The following is a 20,099-nucleotide window of genomic DNA, read 5'->3' on the forward strand; positions in this document are numbered from 1 at the left end:
TAAAGTGTTTCCGAAGTACTTGACTTTCATTTTGCAAATTTTGCACACTGCATAAGTCATGTCAAGCTCCTTCTTATGCAGCAAATAATAAAATCCAAAATGTGCCCAAACATTTATCTTCAGCAAAGACGGTGCTGGGTGAATTAGCTCTTCGTCCGCCATGCTAAGCTGCAGCTCACGAATGTTTAAAGCACGCGGACCCTCCCCTTGGAGGGATGCTGTAGTACGCAAGCCGTTGCCTGACAAACAGTACACGCAGCTAGTAAGCAAGAAAATGTTTTTTAAAAATGCTTTTTAAAAATCGCAATTCGGACATGAATCGATTTTTTTTTTTTTTTTTTTCCCCCCCAACACCCCTAATATATATATATATATATATATATATATATATATATATATATACACTTGTAGCCTGGCCTGTACTAATACAGGGGAAACATGAGGTTTTTTTTTTTCTTTTATGCATATTTGGTGCATTATTACAACATCTAAATTAATTCTCATTTTTCTTTCTTCAGAGATCTATTGTGGATCAGCAGGAGATCTTTTTCAACTATTTCTTTTTAAAGTGTACTAAAGTTTCCCTCTTGCAGCAGGTTGAAGTGCAGGTTCCTCTGGCTCACATGGAGCATCTTCAGTATTCTTTTGTGTCTGATGACAGTTGTGGTTTTAGAACCACTAGAATAGCTTCATATTGCTGCTTCCAGTGACCAAATATGATTGTGTGAGTTTGAGGCCAGTGTGGGATCCTCAGGCCGGGCTACCGATTCCTTGGCAGGGAGGACGAAGAATGATTGAGATTCCACACATAGTTGGTCACGCTGCCATTTTAAACCCAAACCAGGCTACACGACTGCAGCTATGCTAACCCTCCTCCCAGTGAGGGGAGACCCACGGCCATGTGAGAAGCGGAACAAAACAGCCTGTACTGCTGTCACAGAGTCGGCACTGCCAGAACTGCTAATGCTCTAAGACAAGGTGAATGAGACTCTTTGTACGTTTAAGTCTCTGCTGTCCTGATGTGCTGACTGGCTCTGGAGTTGTGCTTTATTGTTCATATACTTTTATCTGAGCAGGCGAAATCTCAAATTTACATCTTGTCCAACCCAGCGGTTGGGGGGCAAAAGCAATCTGGAATTGTGCACACATGGTTCACTTTTACTCTACCAGCAGATTACATGATGTGATGATATGACATCATGTGGTGGAAGTGAGATCATACACACTATTGAGATTTCTGTTATTGTTGGTGTTCATGCCAAGTGGCACATAACCATCACACCCATAGTTGCATCATTCAGATGATTTTTTTTTTTTTTTTTTGGTAGGGCAATGTCTCTGGTTAAGATGGTGGGTTGCGGTTATATTAATAGACAGCAGAGTGAAAAGAAGTATGAAGGGGAATGTGCAGAATTTGTTTGCTGTCTTACACACACACACACACTCGCCTTACTGCCTGTCACAGTACATGCCGTACTCCTAGACTACAGTATGTTTTTCATGGCTAAGCTACAAGACGTTATTCCATCTCTTGTGAAGCCTGTTAGCTCATTTCTCCTGATCAGGAATCACAAGCTTTCTTGGAATGGAGCGAAGGAATCAGAGGAGAATTATGTGAGCTTCATTGGCACAAGAAATCACTTCTATGAGGACAGAATGTCTTTGGTTCTCAGAAAAATTTCTTTTGAATAATTTAAATGAACAAAGAGCATTCTGTGTTGGTGTATTGTGTGTAAAACATAATTAAATAAATAAATAAGAAAGTCCTCTTGGCTTCTCCCTTGTTTCGGGGTAGCTACAGCAGATCCAAGATGGATCTGCATGTTGATTTGGCACGTTTTACACTGGGTGCCCTTCCTGATGCAACTTCATATTTGAGAATGAGTAGGACTGGGGTTTGAACCGGGACTCTTTCACACTGGAAACAAGCACACTTGAACCATTGGCCACCACCCCTGCCAAATAAATAATAATAAAGTAAATAAAATGTTGGTGGTAATGTGAATTTAATTTTATAGTGCCATAATTTACAGTACAGAATATATAGTACACTTATGTTATCATCAATATAGCTGTGAAAAGTCTAAGAAATAAATCTGTGTGATCAGGCAGCCTGTAAAATAGCAGAGAGTTCCACTTGCATGTCGGTAGCTATTATGCCGCGTTCACACCAGACGCCACGCGACGCCACAAATTCGCGTCCCTCGCCTGGCGATGAATGTGCCACCATCGCCCGGTGTGTCCCTCTGCTTTTGCTGCGAAAATTCACCCCAATGCGTCATCACATAGGAGGAGCTTCCATTCCACTCGCCGTCAAGTCAACATGGCGGTCCATGATCACACGGAGCGAGTTGCTGTGCTCCATTTGTTGTGGAAAGCTGACAAATGTCGCCAGAGGCACCGTCCCTGGGTTCACAACATCCTCATGAGATGTTCCCAATTTGGGGAGTTTCATTATTTGCTGCAGGAGATGCATCTGGATGAGGGCCACTTTTAGCGGTACTTCCGCCTCTCCAGGACCCAGTTTGAGGACCTCCTCTCCCATTCACACGCACACATGTGAACAATTAAAAAAAAAAAAAAAAACTGGCTGCCGCTGCAGTTCCTCGCTCTCTCCTCCAACTCTGTCATAATTGTGTAGTTAATAAAATTATCTTCGTGGACAATTCGTTCACACGCGCACGTGGAAAAAAAACAGGAAACTGGCTGCAGTGCTGCTGCTCACTCTCCCCTCAAATTCTGTCATAATTGTGAAATAAAGGACAAAAGGGACATAAGTCCTGTTCACAGGCTGGCTGCCGGAGACAGGACATGTCCACATCAAGTATAAATTCCAGACATCTTCACATCACTACATATCCCGTCCCTGATTGGTCATCGCGGAGCGACAAAACGAAAAAGTTCAGATTTTTCAACTTGGGGAAGAGGATGACGCGATGCAACGTGATATCACGCCACAAATGCACCAATCACTAAAAATCGCTTTATTCACGTCGCTTTATTCGTGTCCATGTTGCATTGTGTGGCTTGGACTTTTGTGTTGCCACAACGCGTCCTTCCATAAGCATTACATGCCAACCTGTTGCCGCCGTCGCTCACGTGGTGTCTGGTGTGAATGCAGCATTAGGGGGTGAAAACAGCATGCTGCTCCAGTTCAGACAGCAGACTCCACACACATCGAGATCCAAAATCCAACAGATGCTCTCAAAGTAAAATAAAGTTAACAAAGCTTACCAGCTCCACTGATGAGAAAAAAATACAAAAGGAAGAAAACTGAACAGGACACTCGTCCACTTGTAGAATGATTTTCAAAATTAAATATGTAAAGTCTACAACATCAAAGAAGTCATTACGCATGGATGGTGTGCATTTGCCAGCCGGAGAACAGTGTCCGACGGCAGCTCTGCCGTCAGCTCCCCACAGAGTTCTCTCATGATTCTGGCACATTAGATAGAAAGTCCATGATCTCCTGAAAGTAACATATTCTGATGTTTTCAAATGCAAGAAATAATCAGCATGTTCAGGCAGCCTGTAAAAACAGCGACATGGGGACATTCCACGGGCGCGTTTGCGGCAGCAGTAAAATAGAGTCCTACGATGCAGATAGTCAGCACACGTTAGGATCCAAAATTCAACAGACTCTCAAAAAATTAAGAGTTTTGTGGTGAAGTGTGTCATCTCCTTTCTGTACATCATATGTTAATCCGAGCCATCACTTTTGAATGAAAGCTCAGAAGCTTTGTTATCGGACGAAGCAGTGTTCATGTCACTCTGTCGGCCATCATGATGGTTCAGGTTTTCCTGAAATGTACGTCACACACAGAGACATGCAGAGTAAGATTTTTTTCCGGAAATGCACCTGCTAACTCGCCAAGCGAGAGGGATAATTGGCAATAAAAATTCATCGGCCACTAATTATTAGCACATGTGCACAGATAGACACAGATAAACTCACCTGCAGGAAAAATGTAATACCTCGCCACCTCCTTTACTCCTCCTGTAGACAGAAATGTGCACACCGCGTGCCCACAGACGCGGACAAAAAAGTTCAAGTTAAATGCACAAGGTGAAAAAAATGACATTCATAAATGGCCACATAAGACACGCCTGACTCACACTGCAGCAGGATGACGTCCGAACTGTCAGATTGTCCACCGTACATGAATTCATTGCTCGATTTATTGCTTGAGTCGGCTGGAGCAATAAATCCCAACACTAGTTATACTATGATGTAACGTCAGCTCTGTGAAAAATTTGTCAGCTCCTAACAGGCTTTTCCTGGTGATATTGAGCTATTCAAGCAAATGAATAGAGGGCACTCAGCGTTCTTACACCAGGCACTCCTGCTTTGCTCAGATGCAAAATTGTGGAAAAAGGCTAAAAGCTATGATGCTGTATTCTTCAGTCCAGAAAGGTGTGGCATGTCCTAAAATGGTTGTTTGAGGACACAGGCGAGAAGGGCGTGTGACCTCAGATAGCCTGTACTGTTATATTTGACCTGTAGTTTGTATCTGCAGAGTTGGGTCACATTGACCAACGCCTTGTCTGCGTTTTCAATCAGTTAGTTTGTGTTGGTGACTACGGTTCCACCAGGGTGATCTCGCTCTCTCTCTGCAGAGAGGGTAAACTGAGTCATCTGTTACGAACTTGGCAGCTAGCGGTGCCAATGGAAACGTCCTCGTTCCTTTATGTCTCTACCTTCTTTTCTGTTTCATTCTGTCCTTAAAAGAAATTCCAGTGTCTTAAATCTGTCCTATTCATGTTTGTTGTAATTGCATGAGTTTCCTCTCTGCTTTCCTGTCTTTCTTTCTCTTACTTTTTCCTCTTTTCATCCTAGCCTCTGAGATAATATACATCGGACCTGTCAAAGGTAAGCTTTCCTCTTCCTTCTGTCTCTTTAACGCTGCTTCCTCGCCGTTGTATTTTGCCTGGCGCTCACAGCTGGATTGGTTGGATCATATGACCTCTGTAACTTAGGGACTTGCAGCTGAGCCCCCTGACTCCCTTTGTGTAAGGACGTCAGCTGATTCGGGTGGCCACATGAAAAAGACATTGCCCCCCATTGAAATCTGGCTCAAAGTGCATGCTTTCTTCCAGGCAGATGGCTGTGCCTAGCTGGTCCCGTTTCCCCATCTAAAGTCTTGCATGGGACACATGGACGTTTAGCCAAATCAGTGGCGTAATTTTATTGACTATTGGTTTATACCTGAACCACTGCTGTCACTGAAGACATGAAATAAGTTATATAATTAAGAAAATTTTTATTTGTATCTCATCTTGACAGCTTTTGGAGGTCCGGCTTCCTCCCCTATGTGGGAGCATTAGGGAGGCAAACATTCTTTGTGACTTCTTGCCTATACTGCAGAGTCAGTAAACAGGATGGAGGAGCTGCTTATGTTTTGAAATGGGCTGCTAGCTTTTATCTTATAGTCCCTCTGGATATTTGGGATTCCTCCTGAGACCCAGTGGGAGTACTCTTCCTGACCCGGTGAACTCTGCATTAGCGGAAAACCTTGAAACAACTAAAGTAACACCCTTCCCCCCACATGGGACGGTCGGCCATAGCTCTCACCCCATTCTCATGACCTCCACGAACAAACATGGTCACATGCACGCAAATAAACACAAACCAAGCTCACTTCCTGGTTTCAAATTAGATTTAACGGTTGAGCTGATGTTGCTTCTTGAAGAAAAGAAAGAAAGAGTTGGTACTTTGGCTTGAGAGAGGGAAGGGAGAGTAGCAGGTCCAAAATACCCCACGAGCTTTTCGTTTGCTGCCAAATCCACACCAGTGAAAGAATTAAAGGGAGAAAATAAAATATAAAATTAGAAGCACTCAGAGAGTGCAAACCTCTGCCAAGGCCATGGGGTCACTGACGCCATAACATCTACACGCTGTGGAATCATTGAACCTAAAAAAGTCTAACGATGTTTGCTCAGTAGTAAAAAAAAAAAGTTTCATCTGCTGTGACTGGATAGCATGTATCCTTAGCGCTTGGCATTACAGTTTATTGCAACTTGCACCTTTCCCAGAAGCTACTGTCATCTGAGCACTGATATTGATGTTGCATGTGCTTATAGACAAAAACAAATAAGAGACAAAATTCAATTTATTATTCTGCTAAACTGCAAATATATGAATTTTTTAACATTTATGAAACACTTCTCTAAACAACGCCATAGGGTCACTGACCCTAAAGAGATTCCCTCCTTGGCACAGTGATTTATTTCTTTTTGTCTCTTTCTCTAAAATTGTATATAATAATCATTAGATTATTAATATATAAACAAAAATAAATTTAAGAAATATTACAATTTGAAAACAAATGCACCCGAACGTGATGACAGCTGCAACTGCTTAATGCTAAGTTTTAACATTGAAAATGCCATAGACATGCTAATGCGTTAGCATCAGGATCCGGATCGTGATCCGGATCACCACTAAAATTTAATCACTTGTTCCTCTTGTCATTTCCAACCACTCCACAAAATTTCATCAAAATCCGTTCAAAACATTTTTGAGTTATCCTGCTGACAGACAGACAGACAAACAAACAAACGCGACCGAAAACACAACCTCCTTGGCGGAGGTAACAAAAAGTGACCATGGCATCTAATTAAGTGTAGGTTTAAATGTTAATTTATTTTAACATGCTGTTAAAATCCTTGTGTCCCCCCCTCTCATTTCTTTCTTGTTCCCTCTCTATGGGACGCTGTGCAGTTGGTTGTTGTGTGCTTCACATCCCTGCATTTTTTTTTTTGGTTGTTTAAAAGGGCGACCCTGATCATGTTGTGCATCATCTGCATGCTGATTCACAACAATCCAGCCCAGCCATCGGCAGGAGGACCTCAAAACCGCTCATTTGCAGAGTGTCAGCTTATCGTAACGTGGTGTCATTGACCGCTAGCTGGCCTGGCTAAGCTACAGCTGTGTGTCCTTTTTTTTTTTTTGAAAAGTGTTAACCTCCTTTTTACGCCAGTGTGGCCTTTGATTGCATTGGTGTGCGTGCACTAGACCCACCCTTCTGTGAAGGGAAATTTCATTGGAGCACAGTGTGTCATTAGACAACTGAGGTATTAATTAGGGTTGGATGATATGAGAGTCCATATCATTCAAATGCAGTCTTGCCTGTGATCAGCAGGATAAGCATCGGATTAATGGAGTCAATCAATGTCAGTCAGTCAGTGGGTCTGCAGAATTTCCTGGTGACTAGCAACAGGCTTAATATGCAGCTTGATAGTCCTGTTGGTCTAGTTTATGTTGTGGTCATTGTGAATGTTAAAACATGGCTCAAAATAGGAAGTACACTGGTTGTCCACTGTATCTCACAAAACCCAACATTTTGGCACTTAATGCGGCAGTGTGTAGGATTTGGTGTCATATGGTGGTGAGGTTGCAGATTGCTTTACGCCATTACGGTTTTGTTTTCCTTCGTGGTTTCACTGGCTTCAGTCTCATGTTTGAATCCAAGATTGTCCTATTGTTAAGTGATGTCACACTCATTGGTCTTCACGGTGAACACATGGTCCATATACAAGAAGGTGTTTCTGCTGAAGGTTGTGTGTTGTGAACAGTCTAACCACTCTGGCCTAATTATGCAAATAGAGCATTTTAGGATGGGTTAGCTATGGGGGAAAGACGCATTGCAAAATGATAGCTATTGGTATGCTTGCTTTTTGATATGAGGGTGGATTAATTGTTCAGCCCTAGAATTTGTGTTGACATTATTGCTTTTTCTATAATTACCCCCACCCCCTGTTTACGTCCACAATAACTAAAGAATGATGACTCTGTGGTTTCAGGGAGCATCTACTCCAGTCCTGGCTTGTACAGTAAAACTATGACCCCCACCTACGACTCCAGAGACGGCAGCCCACTGTCACCCACCTCCGCCTGGTTTGGAGACAGTCCACTGTCTGAGGGCAACCCCGGTATCCTCGCTGTCAGCCAGCCAATCTCATCACCAGACATCCTAATGAAGCTCTACAAGCCCCACACCCTGTTGGATAAAGCAAAGATTAACCAGGGGTGAGGTGAACTGTGTGTAGCAGTTTAGTAAACCAGATGTTTTTGAGCTGTGTAACTGATGGAATTGTCAGATTGATTGATTTTTATTTTCCCTGTAGTGAATTCAGGAGGTGTGATTTTCACTGTAGCCATATTTACTCTCTGTGTAGGTGGTTGGACTCATCCAGGTCTTTGATGGAACAAGATGTAAAGGAGAATGAGGTGCTACTGCTGAGGTTTAAGTACCACAGTTTCTTTGACCTCAACCCAAAGGTATGTCCAATGGTCAATGTAGTACAACTTTTTGTAGTTGCTGAACACAGTTGAAGGAAAACAGCAGTGTTGTTATAGTGATCATCAGTGTGATTCCAACCAAACCCTGCAGTATGTTTGACTTACTTTAGCATTATTTAATATCCACACAGTATGTCTGATTATTTTTAAATGATGAACTCAGCGTGTTTGAAAGGTTTGTACTGTGTATGTTAGGGCCCTATCGTCACGATGTACAGCACACAGGTCGAGTTAGAACAAGAGAAGCAACAATTACTTAAGTGTAGGATTATTATTTGACTTAATAAATGAATCACCAACAATTTTGGTAATCTATTCATCATTGTGTTTTAATAAACAAATGTCCAAGTTTTTAGGGAACTGGTACTGCCTGTCTTGCTGTGTGTTTGTGAGACTTTGATGCTAACCATTGACCTAAGACTAGGACTGGATGTCTTTGTATCAAATGAGTGTTTACTAAGAGAGACTAAGATGAGGGGTGTCACTTGCATTGTGAGGGAATGTCAGCTTTGACATTTTGGCCATGTGGTGCTTTGCTTGCTTTACCAGCACACATTGCACTAGGGTGTTGAGGACCCCAGCAGCTAGAAAAAGCCAAGGTGGCACCCATGGTTCACCTGGCTGCAGCAGATAGATGGTTATTTTAGAGATGTGGGGAGTGAACTGGTTGTCTGCCTGAGTGGTTGCCATCCATGACCCAAGGCGGTTCTGTCGTGTTGTGGGTAGAGTGCCTTAGTGAGAGAGTGGCATCAATTCAGAACATGGTGCCATTTTGGTTCCAACTACGCTGAACTACTGAATGAAGCTTTTATGTTTTCAACATTTTTTTAAATTATTTAACCACGTACAGCAACACATCCAGGTGCAGGTACTATCAAAATAAATATAAAAATAGTTAAGCTATCAAATTTACAATTTGTGATGATTTATGTAATGAATTTAAAGCCTAATTTTATGCCAGTTGGATTATGCTTTATTCTCGACTAATTTGACCCTCAACAAGCGTTTCTTTCTACAATCATCACCTCCAATTCGAAGGTAAACTGAACAATTTCCTCTTTTTTCACTCTGTTGTAAAGTTGCGGACTTTTCTGATCCATTTGTAATCAGCGTGTGCACTGCAAAAACTATTAAAATATGAAAGAATGAAAGCAGAAAAGTGTCAAATCAGCCTTTTGTGTCTGATTTATTGGGTCCACATCCAGGCTGCAGGTCCGAGTCTGAGCACGGTGTGAAAAAATAAACAGTCGGGCTTTTAAGCAGGGAAATGACTCCGGTCCCACATTCCTCAAATCGGCGAGTGTCAGAGCGCTGAACTTTATTTAATTTGTACCTCTGTTACTGTACACATCCAGACTGCTCAGGGTTTTTAATGGAAATACATTGCAATCGGATGGGACATTCTATCTGATGTGAGTGAAAATCCGTTGTACAAAATCCCATATGTTGTTGTTGTCCATTCGGCTGCTCCCGTTTGTTATTCAAGGTCACCACAGTGGACACAGCCAGATCCGCATTGGTATTTGGCACAAGCTTTACACCGGATGCCCCTCCTGACGCAGCTCCAGTGTCACCTGGAGAAACACACAGCCGCTGGTGTTCCGAAGAGGTCTCCCATCCACATACTAACCAGATCCTGCACTGCTTAGCTTTTGAGATCTGATGGGATCAGGCCTACACAGAGCAGACCGGCTACGTAAACAAAATCCCATATACACAGTGTTTATTACATGGAAAACAATACAAAAACATTGGGACTTTTTTGTCCACTGTCTGTGAATATCCGGTTTATACGATGACGATTTAGGTGAGTTTTACTTTACATGGGACTGAACAATAAATTTACCTCTCAAAACTTTGACCATGATGTCACTTCCAACCCACACGGCTGACTTTATTTTCCCAAATTTGTCTTCTGTTCGGATCTGAAAGGAATCTGTGCATCTTGAAGCCTTTGTTGTGTATATTTGTGCCTCCAAATGCACAGCAACCCAGCATTTTCAGCGAATAGATGAATAAAATAGCTGGATTTACATGCAGACAGATTAACAGTGAACTCTATTTTGAACCCAAGATGGCACCATGAGTCACGTGACTGTTTTTTTTTTTTTTTGACTTGTCATGTCGCCACTCTCAGTTAAGGCATTCTAGTTGTGGGTGCAGCACCAGCGTTTGCTCCCAGACTTGACCAACTTGATTTACTGGTAAATTAACTAAAAGACACTTCACTAATCAAGAAATAATCAATAGATTAATTGTTTGTTGCAACCCTAATTGAGACGTGTCCAACTCCACTTTGGTGTTTACACGGTGTGCACCCGAGTGCAATAAAACGCACAGAGTGTAAAGGGATTGTACTTTATTCTCTTAATTATTCAGGGGTGGTTTTTGGGCATAACATGATTAACCAGGTGCTTTATGCTGGGTGCAAGATAGAGCCCTAAGCTTTGCAGGTATGATGACAGACAGAAATATTCTAATAATGGGGTGTAAAATGTTGGCTGGACAATAGGACAATCAGTGTGTCCTTTCTTCTGTCACATATGTTGATCTGTTGAGACTTTCTCATTTCCAGTATGATGCCATCCGGGTGAACCAGCTCTATGAACAGGCCAAGTGGGCTATTCTGCTGGAGGAGATTGAGTGCACAGAAGAGGAAATGATGATGTTTGCTGCCCTACAGGTAAAAAAAAAAAAAAAAAAATCCAAAAAGAAAAGAAAAGACAAGCTGGTATGTCTGTGTGTGAACCTGATCTTAAATCTGCTGTTTCAACATAAACATCACTTCTGAAATTAGAAGACCCGCAGTCTTCTTTTCATTAGGCACTGAGCACTTTGTCTTGTCAACCACAAAAGTAATGAATTGATTGGGCTTGCAGCCCAGATTTAAATTTTGCTGCAAAAACATTGTAATGTGGCATTTGCACTCTGCTTCTCTGAGTATCTCATTATGTTTCAGCAAATGTATCTGATGAATAATTAATTACAATTAATGTAAAAGGCTTAAAAGCATCTCAAGCTGATTTTAAATCATGAACAACAAAACAATGGTTGAAGTCTGTTTTCTAAAATTAGAGATGTTGCTGTGGTGGCCTTTTAACCTTCCCAGCAAACTGGTCCACCAACATTAAGTTCTCTCCATGCAGAGACTTGTTGAATATGGTTTTATAGGAGAATGGTGTGCAAGTTGTGTACAGACGTGAGCCCCCTTTGCCCCTTCGGGCTGCCTCTGCTATTTCTGACCCTCATAAACTGTGGGTGCCAAGATCTGAGGACGCCACCATGTCCTCACCCTGGGGTAATTATAGATCATCTTGACTATGAGATGGTGTGCCTGGGCCCAGACCACCTCCTCCTTTAAGAAGCTGTGCGACAGACCTTTGTGCATTAAAAGTCCACGGACACTGAGAGGTGTTAGCTGTGTTTCTGTATCCTGTTTAGAATGACACTTATCTGGCTTCTTGTTGGGTCTTGTGTCCATATAGTGTTTTTTATTATCAATTTTATCCCTTAGGAGAAAAACACTGAGTCAGTGCCCAAAAGCTGAAACGCAATTTACTCCTCACTCAGTGGTTTCAGTGTGTTATCCCCCCCCAAAAAAAAATCCACTCTGAAAAAGATGCTGGTTGCAGTCATGCAGGTGGGGGTTTGGTTTTGTTGATGGGTCTTCATTATACATATCATTTGTCATCAGTATGTGGTTGGTGTCCAACTCGTGCTAAGAGGAAACCATGATAAAGTTTTCAGTAATAGATCTATCCTGATGAATTTGCATTTCCATTATTACAAAAACAGACAAACTCTGCTGCAACAGATTAACATGTTCCCTATAAAAATTTATTTATAGTTGGTTGAACTTCAAAGAAACTCTGCCAGTGCAGTGAACAGACCCGTCCATTTATTTCTCAGTGAATCACCGCCGCTGCTTCTTCTTGTCCTTGTATCTAGTGTCTCTTGATTGTCTAGTTCAGGGGTGCCCAAGTTCGGTCCTTGAGATCTACCTTCCTGACACTCTTAGTTGTCTCCCTGCTCCAACACACCTGAATCCAATGAAAGGCTCATTAAAAGCCTGCTAACGAGTCTTTCATTGGATTCAGGTGTGTTGGAACAGGGAGACAACTAAAAGTGTCAGGAAGGTAGATCTCGAGGGCCGAACGTGGGCACCCCTGTACGTTTGTCTGCATAAACTACACTTCAGAGGTAGTCATTGCGCTCCCTTATCGCTGAATAGCAGCAGCACTTGTTAGCAGAAATACAAGCAGGTCTTAAATAATTTATTTGGTTATTATCACGCACAGGTTCAGTTTTATAAGACAGGCTTGTCGGGTATCCACACCGGTAGCACATCTAGCGGGAACATTTCCAGAAGTCAGCAAAACTGTTGAGGGAGGTCTTTAAGCAAAGACCAACCCCATCTACCCTTCTTTTTTTTTTTTAACTGATGTTAATCCCTTGGACTGGTTAAGTTTGGGCAGGTTACACATAGCAAGCCTGTCTATTTGATCGGCAAAGTCCATTCATCACACTATGATGTAGGCCTGGGCGATTTGGCCTAAAAATAAAATCTCTTTTTTTTTTTTTTTTTTTTTTCCAAAAAAAATTTGACTTTCGATTTTTTTATTTTTCCTGATTATCCCCCCCCCCCCCCCCCCCCCACACACACACACACACTTAAAAAAACATTTAGTACAAATGACAGAGATAACTCAAAACAGCTTTTGCTTTTATTTGATCAAAAACTTAACAAAAGTAACCCCTACTTACCTCCTGGAATTGAAGCTCCAACTGTTCTTTTGTTTAAAAAAAATACACTTGGGTGAATGATTCCACCAGAGTAAGCTGCTTTTTCGCGGGAGTTTGTGCTCTTGTTCCCCTCATAAAGTGTGGCATTTCTACCACACGGCTGGATGCCTCTGCTTTAGATGCTGGAATAAGTTTGTTATGCAGCTGCATTTTGTTGCAATGGGCTTTAGACAAACTTTGCATCATGCAGTCACTTGTTCCACATCTTTCGCAGCAATCCTAAATCACTGGCGAAACTCGCGCTCCATTAACAATTAGCCATGTTGTTGTTGTGTGAAAGAAACAGGACGGGGATGGGGGAGAGCTACGGAAGGTCCTGGAGACAAAAAGGTGCACCGTAGCAAGAGGAGGAGAAAAAAAATCAATTTTTTTATTTTTTAAATCGTCCGCAACAAAAAACTCGAATTAATCGATAAAATCGATATATCGCCCAGGCCTACTATGATGGGTGTCCTTTGGGTACACAGTAACTGGTAAAAGAAACAGTGATAAAGTCTTGTGTATGGTGCCACTGTACTGAGTGGGTCAATGTGACATGTTTGACCTTGATACTCAGATGACCTAGTTTCATGGGCATGAAAAACATAGAACATATCAGTGACTTCACCTTGAGTGATACCATTATGTGAACACCATACCTTTTGTGGGAGGTTGACGGGGGGGTGTGGGTTATGGTTTGGTTAGGTGATGTTCTTCAGTTATCTACCTTTAAAAGAAATTTAAATGGATGTGATCTTAGTGTTTCTGGATCGTCTAAAAATTTTGAACTGTGATCATGTGAGTTTCAGGCTCCTAGTACAACCACTATGATTATGGCCCCATTGCCGTTGATCTCATTGACATGTTTTTAGGTTTTCACATTTGTGACTCAGAAATGGTTGAAGTGCTTAAAATTGCCTCATTGGTGTAAGTGGGCATTTCTTTCTCCTCTGTAGTACCACATCAACAAGCTGTCAATCATGTCTTCCGACAATCACATGAATAACAGTGAGAAGGAGGTGGATGAGGTGGATGCAGCCCTGTCTGACCTGGAGATCACTTTGGAAGGAGGAAAGACGTCCAACACACTGGTATCACAACACCGTCACATCCACATGTGCAGTGAACAGTTTTGTTTGTGGATTAGGTGGGTGGCAGTTATTCAGGTATTTTTTCAGGTCCTTAAGTTATTGTGTCTGTTTTGTCTGTGGTATTGAAATGGAGTAGTAAGGTGTGGGAAGGGAACTCACTGAAAGTGGTGTATTACTGTTCTTGATCTGGCTTGTATCTGATAATAAGCTGGAGTTTGAGAAAGAAAATCAACAAAGTCTGCGTTTCATGAAAGTGTCACTCACTCCATTCATCCCAACTTGTAGAGTATGTTTGTAGATAATCTCAGGGGAGACTGAGCTTTAACACATTGTATAAACATCTTATCTTCAGCGGCAGAAATGAACAGTGACATTGAAAGTGTTGAAAGTTGAGCCTGAGGTCACTGTTTTGGTTGTTTAACCACATACTGTGCATCCAGAAAGTATTCACAGCACTTCATTTTTTCCACATTTTGTTATGTTACAGCTTTTTTCCAAAATTCTTTTTTTTTCTGTCTCTCTCTCAAATTCCACACACAGTACCCCATAATGACAGTGTGAAAGAAGTTTTGAGATTTTTGCAAATTTATTAAAAATAAAAAAAATAAGAAATCACATCGTCATAAGTATACACAGCCTTTGGCTTGAAGCTCAAAATTGAGCTCAGGTGCATCCTGTTTCCACTGATCATCCTTGAGATGTTTATACAGCTTAATTGAAGTCCACCTGAGGTAAATCCAGTTTGTTGTACATGATTGGAAAGACACACACACACTTGTCTGCATATAAGGTCCCACAGTTGACAGTACATGCCAGAGCACAAACCAAGCATGAAGTCAAAGGAATTGTCTGTAGACCTTCGAGACAGGATTGTCTTGAGGCACAAATCTGTGGAAGGCTACAGAAACATTTCTGCTGCTTTGAAGGTCCCAATGAGCACAGTGGCCTCCATCATCCGTAAATGGAAGATGCTCGGATCCACCAGGACTCTTCCCAGAGCTGGCTGCCCATCTAAACTGAGCAATCGGGGGAGCGGGACCTTGGTCAGGGAGGTGACCAAGAACCCGATGGTCACTCTGTCAGAGCTCCAGTATTCCTCTTTGGAGAGAACTGTCAGGAACTGAGAGACTAGTCAGGATTGAGGGAAAGATGAATGCAGCAATGTACAGAAACTTCCACAATGAAAACCTGCTCCAGAGCACACAGCCAAGATATCGAAGGAGTGGCTTCAGGACAACTCTGTGAATGTCCTTGAGTGGCCCAGCCAGAGCCCAGACCTGAATCCAATTGAACATCTCTGGAGAGATCTGAAAATGGCTGTGCACCAATGCTCCACATCCAACCGGATGGAGCTTGAGAGGTGCTGTAAAGAGGAATGGGCAAAACTGCCCAAAGATAGGTGCGCCAAGCTTGTGGCATCACATTCAATAAGACTTGAGGTTGTAATTGCTGTCAAATGTGCCTCAACAAAGTATTGAGCAAAGGCTGCAAATACTTATGTACATGTGATTTCTTAGTTTTTTTGTTTTTAGTAAATTTGAAAAAAATTAAAAATAAAAACTTTTCATATTGTCATTATGGGGTGTTGTGAGTAGAATTTTGAGGGAAAATGAAGTGCTGTCAATACTTTCCGGGTGGATTGTGTTTGTTTACATTTAAAGCTTTCTGAGCTTGAAATAATATTATCTTCCTTTCATTCTAGGGTGATATTACATCTATTCCTGAGTTAGCTGACTATGTTAAAGTCTTCAAGTAAGTCCATATCCACAGCTGGCTGATATCTTAAGACCTTCCCTCTCCTTGGTAGTACTCAAAATACTAAAGCCTGGGGATGTACCTGACACATAAAGGTTACAGCTAGATGCATCACTGCAACCATACTGTTTGATGCCTGTACTGTACCTTGTGGAGGGAGATGGGCTTCTTGTAGCACTTCTGGCAGCTTTCTGTTTCTTTTGCATGTTGACAAATTTGTCTCCCATTATCCTCTGAATCTGTCCATAAGTCCCTTAATTTTTCCTAAGGTTTTGTGCGATCTCCTTTCGTCAATTGCTGTCCCTTTTCTTGTTCCTCTATTATGTCGCACAGGGAATATTCAATTTAGGATGGGGATGGCACAATGCCACCTTTTCATGTCTGATATGATACAGATATTGATGTAGTTTTCTTCATCTTGAAACAGTTAATCTGTTAAGTACATTTGTGTGGGTGTACTTTGCTAACGTCTAACAAAACATCAACTCACGCTGAAACAAATATTCTACTCCCCTAAAAGAAACAATGCATAGCCCACAACATGACTGAGATGGGCAATAGACAATTTGGATCTGATTATTTGTTTTTTGTTTTTTTTATTAATTCATTTTACATTTCCAATATCTAATCGATACCCATCTGAAATATCAGACTGATACACCCCTAAAGAAGGAAAAAGTCCATGGGCAAAGCAGGTTTTCAGTTCCAGTTAAGGGGACTAAGCAACATTCACAATCCAGCCACACAGTATATCGTGGCCTACATAAAAATGTGTGATGGTCATCCGAGGGTGGTAGCAGTAGCTAAGTAGAAGTCAGTGAAGAATGCTCCAGTCATATTGAAAATTAAATATCATCTAATTTGTCTGATCATAAAGATTCCAAAAAGCTATAGTTTGAACTATCTATGACTAAATGTTATGGAGTTATAGGGTAAAAACAGAAAAAATGGTGACAGGTCAATTTCAGTTTGTACATGGGTCAGAAGTTAAACTTGCTTCAATTTTGGTAAAACGTGAAGCAAATTAATGGTTGAGTTAATCAGATTTTCATAAGAAATGGTTTGCACCATGTCATTCTTATTAATGTTACAGGGTAACATGTCACATGTCGTAGAATCCAATGCACGTCGACATTGTTTGACCTTTTACTTTGGAGACCAAACATTCAACACAGTCAAAACAATTCCATTTATTAATCCTATTTGCTTAACCAATAATTTACATCACTTTTTTAAACCAAACTTGCAGCAACTTTTAACTTCTGACCCCTGTACAAATTGAAATTGCCCTTTGTCACCATTCTTGCTGTTTATTTTGTTTTATTTTTTATTTTTTACCCCATAACTCCAGAACATTCAGTCATAGATGGTCCAAACTATGCCTTTTTGGAATTTTTATGATCAGACAAATAATATGGTAAACATTTCTACATGGTTGGAGCATTTCTAAATTTTGACCCCTGTGTAATTCTTTATTGACCCCTACCTGATTTCCTCTGGAAAATTCAAGTGGCCCATTTGCTTTTTCAAAAGAGTAATGTCTAAGGAGCATTTGTGCCGAGTTTGGTGCTTGTTTCACCATTAGAAAGATTTTCACTTATTTGCTGCACTATATATGGGAGTTTTGTGCGTCTAGACTGAGGGGGGCTAGGGGGGTGACTCAACAGTTACAGGACAAAGTTATTTGTCCGCCAGATGGTGACACATCAATCTCTCTAATAAATATAAACTATATCCCAGATTTAACAACTACACGTGAACATGTGCTTGTTTGTCCAAAGGCTCATTAATCTGAGGACCCCCCCCCAAATGAGAGGTCTAATGCCTGTTGCATTGCTATAATAGATTTGGCCATTTGCCAAATCACATTAGCAAGCCGAGTTTTGGGTCTGACGTTGGAAAGTGATTACACTGTGGACTAAGTACATTTTGAACCACATTAACTTTTGGAACTACGCCGTTGCTGACAAGCAGGTTGACCTTTTGAGGAGGTTGTCATAAAATATGTAATCCATGAGGGGAATGATGGCATTTCCCCTGTAATGGATTCCCATTAATGTGTGCATCAAGCGCTGGCTGCTTTCCTGTTCACCTTGCTGACTCACATTTGTGAATGAGCTGTCTTGCTGCTTCTTCCCTTTCCTCAAACCACTCAGCTTTATGCTTCGCCACCAAAAAGTACTTTTATTCACCCCTCAGCTGAAGACTCTAATTTCTCCCTTTTAATATGTTTTGCAGACCCAAGAAACTGACGCTGAAAGGCTATAAGCAGTACTGGTGCACCTTTAAGGATATTACAATTTCCTGTTACAAGAGTAAAGAGGAGGCACACGGAACACCCACTCACCAAATGAATCTTAGAGGTACACAAACACATCTATATACACATCAACATGAAATCTTCTCATTCTCCCACATGTTTGTTCAATAGCATCAACTGTGCCTGACCCCTAGCCTTTGTGTTCTCTGCTCCATGTTGTGGCATCCGTGTGCAGGTTGTGAGGTAACTCCAGATGTTAACATCTCGGGACAGAAATTCAACATCAAGTTGCTCATCCCTGTGGCCGATGGCATGAATGAAATCTGGCTCCGGTGTGATACGGTACGATTTCATGCTGTGCACTGTTGTTGATCCATCGAGAAGGTTATGTTTTCTTTGTCATTAGCTTGCTTGGTTGTCAACAGGATGTATCAGAAAGAAGTGATTGCTTGACACTAATTTTAAATTAAATTTGTTTGAGATGTAGGCCTTGGATCAAGGAAGATTTTCTTAAATTTAGATGCAAAATCTGGTCAAGGGCTAGATTTTATATTAGCTCTGTGAGCTTTCATATAGAGGTCAGGATCTTCTACTTGATCCTCATTACAGCAAGACAGAGGACGTCAAATGGCAGTGAACATAACCTCTATTAAGGAACCAAATCAAAAATTGGATTCAAAGAGTGATTGGGATAAAGAGTAAGTTGTTAGAAACCTATTTCTATCTATCTTTGGGTTTATTTGGTGGACAAAAATGTATTTTTGGACAGAAATGGTCCACTAGAGAGTAATAAGGACTGGAATTTGGTGTGGGGCTTAAAATGGACTGTGGGGCCTTGTACCATCACATTAATTAAATAAATATTGTGTAATATGTGTTCGATCACCGGTTCTTCACATGGGATTTATATATATATATATATATATATATATATATATATATATATATATATATTTTTTTTTTTTTTTTTTTTTTTAATCTCCAGGAGAAACAGTACGCTCACTGGATGGCTGCGTGCCGCTTGGCGTCCAAAGGCAAGACCATGGCTGACAGCTCCTACAACCTAGAGGTCCAGAACATTCTGTCCTTCCTCAAGATGCAGCACATGAATCCTGATCCACAGTTCATTGAGCCGGTCACCACCGATATCAACCCAGAATGCCTGGTGTCCCCACGTTATCTAAAAAAGTACAAGAACAAACAGGTAAGTCACAGAAACAACAGTTAGATTGTATTTTTTAGCTTTGAAAATGTCCCAAATGGTGTTTTGTTTTTGTTTTTTTTGCTGCAACTTTGTGTTACACTATTTCTATTTTGACAAAAATCAAGACAAAGCTTCTCAGCCACATGTCTGCCCCCCCCCCCCCCACACCACACTCACACACACACTCTTACTCCATAAAAAAATGCCATTTGAAACCGTTTAACAGGTCTAAGTTGCTGCTGTCTGCCATCATGAAAAAAAATTCATTAGCTGTGCAGAAGTAATGAGTACTGCTGTCACATTATAAATACGGGGAGTCAGTGGTTTCACAAGGCTGGGCAAGAGTGTAAACGGGGTCAGAAAAGCTCAGAGCACAGAGGGAGTGTTGCTTCATTTTTTGCACGGGATTTGATTAAGCTACTAAATCTTTACATTGAAAATAGTTGCCGTCTGGTATATTGGTTTGTATGATGTCATTAATGACAGACTGTAATCTGAACAATATGGAAGATAAAAGTTTCCGTTAGACACAACAAAGGTACTGTCTTGTTTAATGTGTGTTTTGTGTGAGGTTGTGTACCTGGTTGTGTTGGTGTCGGGGGTAGATGTCTGACTCCCAGATGGACACCTCCTGGCAACACTGGAATGTAGCCTCACTCCACTCTCCCTCCTTCACTTTTCCTCCTGCTTCCTTTTTATCCAGCC

At 41.3% G+C, this 20,099-nt stretch overlaps 1 protein-coding gene across 4 annotated transcripts in view; it reads left to right on the forward strand.

Moving 5' to 3' along the window:
* The window catches only part of fermt2 (fermitin family member 2), a 74,594-nt gene that overhangs the window by 41,910 nt on the left and 12,585 nt on the right, over positions 1-20,099 (forward strand). For 2 of the 4 annotated variants that reach the window (XM_034159355.1, XM_034159356.1), the window contains exons 5-13: positions 4,838-4,870; positions 7,804-8,029; positions 8,179-8,281; positions 10,878-10,985; positions 14,041-14,175; positions 15,878-15,927; positions 18,169-18,293; positions 18,426-18,532; positions 19,176-19,394. In XM_034159355.1, the coding sequence (XP_034015246.1) occupies positions 4,838-4,870; positions 7,804-8,029; positions 8,179-8,281; positions 10,878-10,985; positions 14,041-14,175; positions 15,878-15,927; positions 18,169-18,293; positions 18,426-18,532; positions 19,176-19,394 (1,106 nt within the window). The remainder of the gene's footprint in view (positions 1-4,837; positions 4,871-7,803; positions 8,030-8,178; positions 8,282-10,877; positions 10,986-14,040; positions 14,176-15,877; positions 15,928-18,168; positions 18,294-18,425; positions 18,533-19,175; positions 19,395-20,099) is intronic. The other 2 variants (XM_034159357.1, XM_034159358.1) reach the window with 1 other exon arrangement.

The sequence above is a fragment of the Thalassophryne amazonica genome, chromosome 19, assembly GCF_902500255.1.
Source record: "Thalassophryne amazonica chromosome 19, fThaAma1.1, whole genome shotgun sequence".
Lineage (NCBI taxonomy): Eukaryota > Metazoa > Chordata > Actinopteri > Batrachoidiformes > Batrachoididae > Thalassophryne > Thalassophryne amazonica.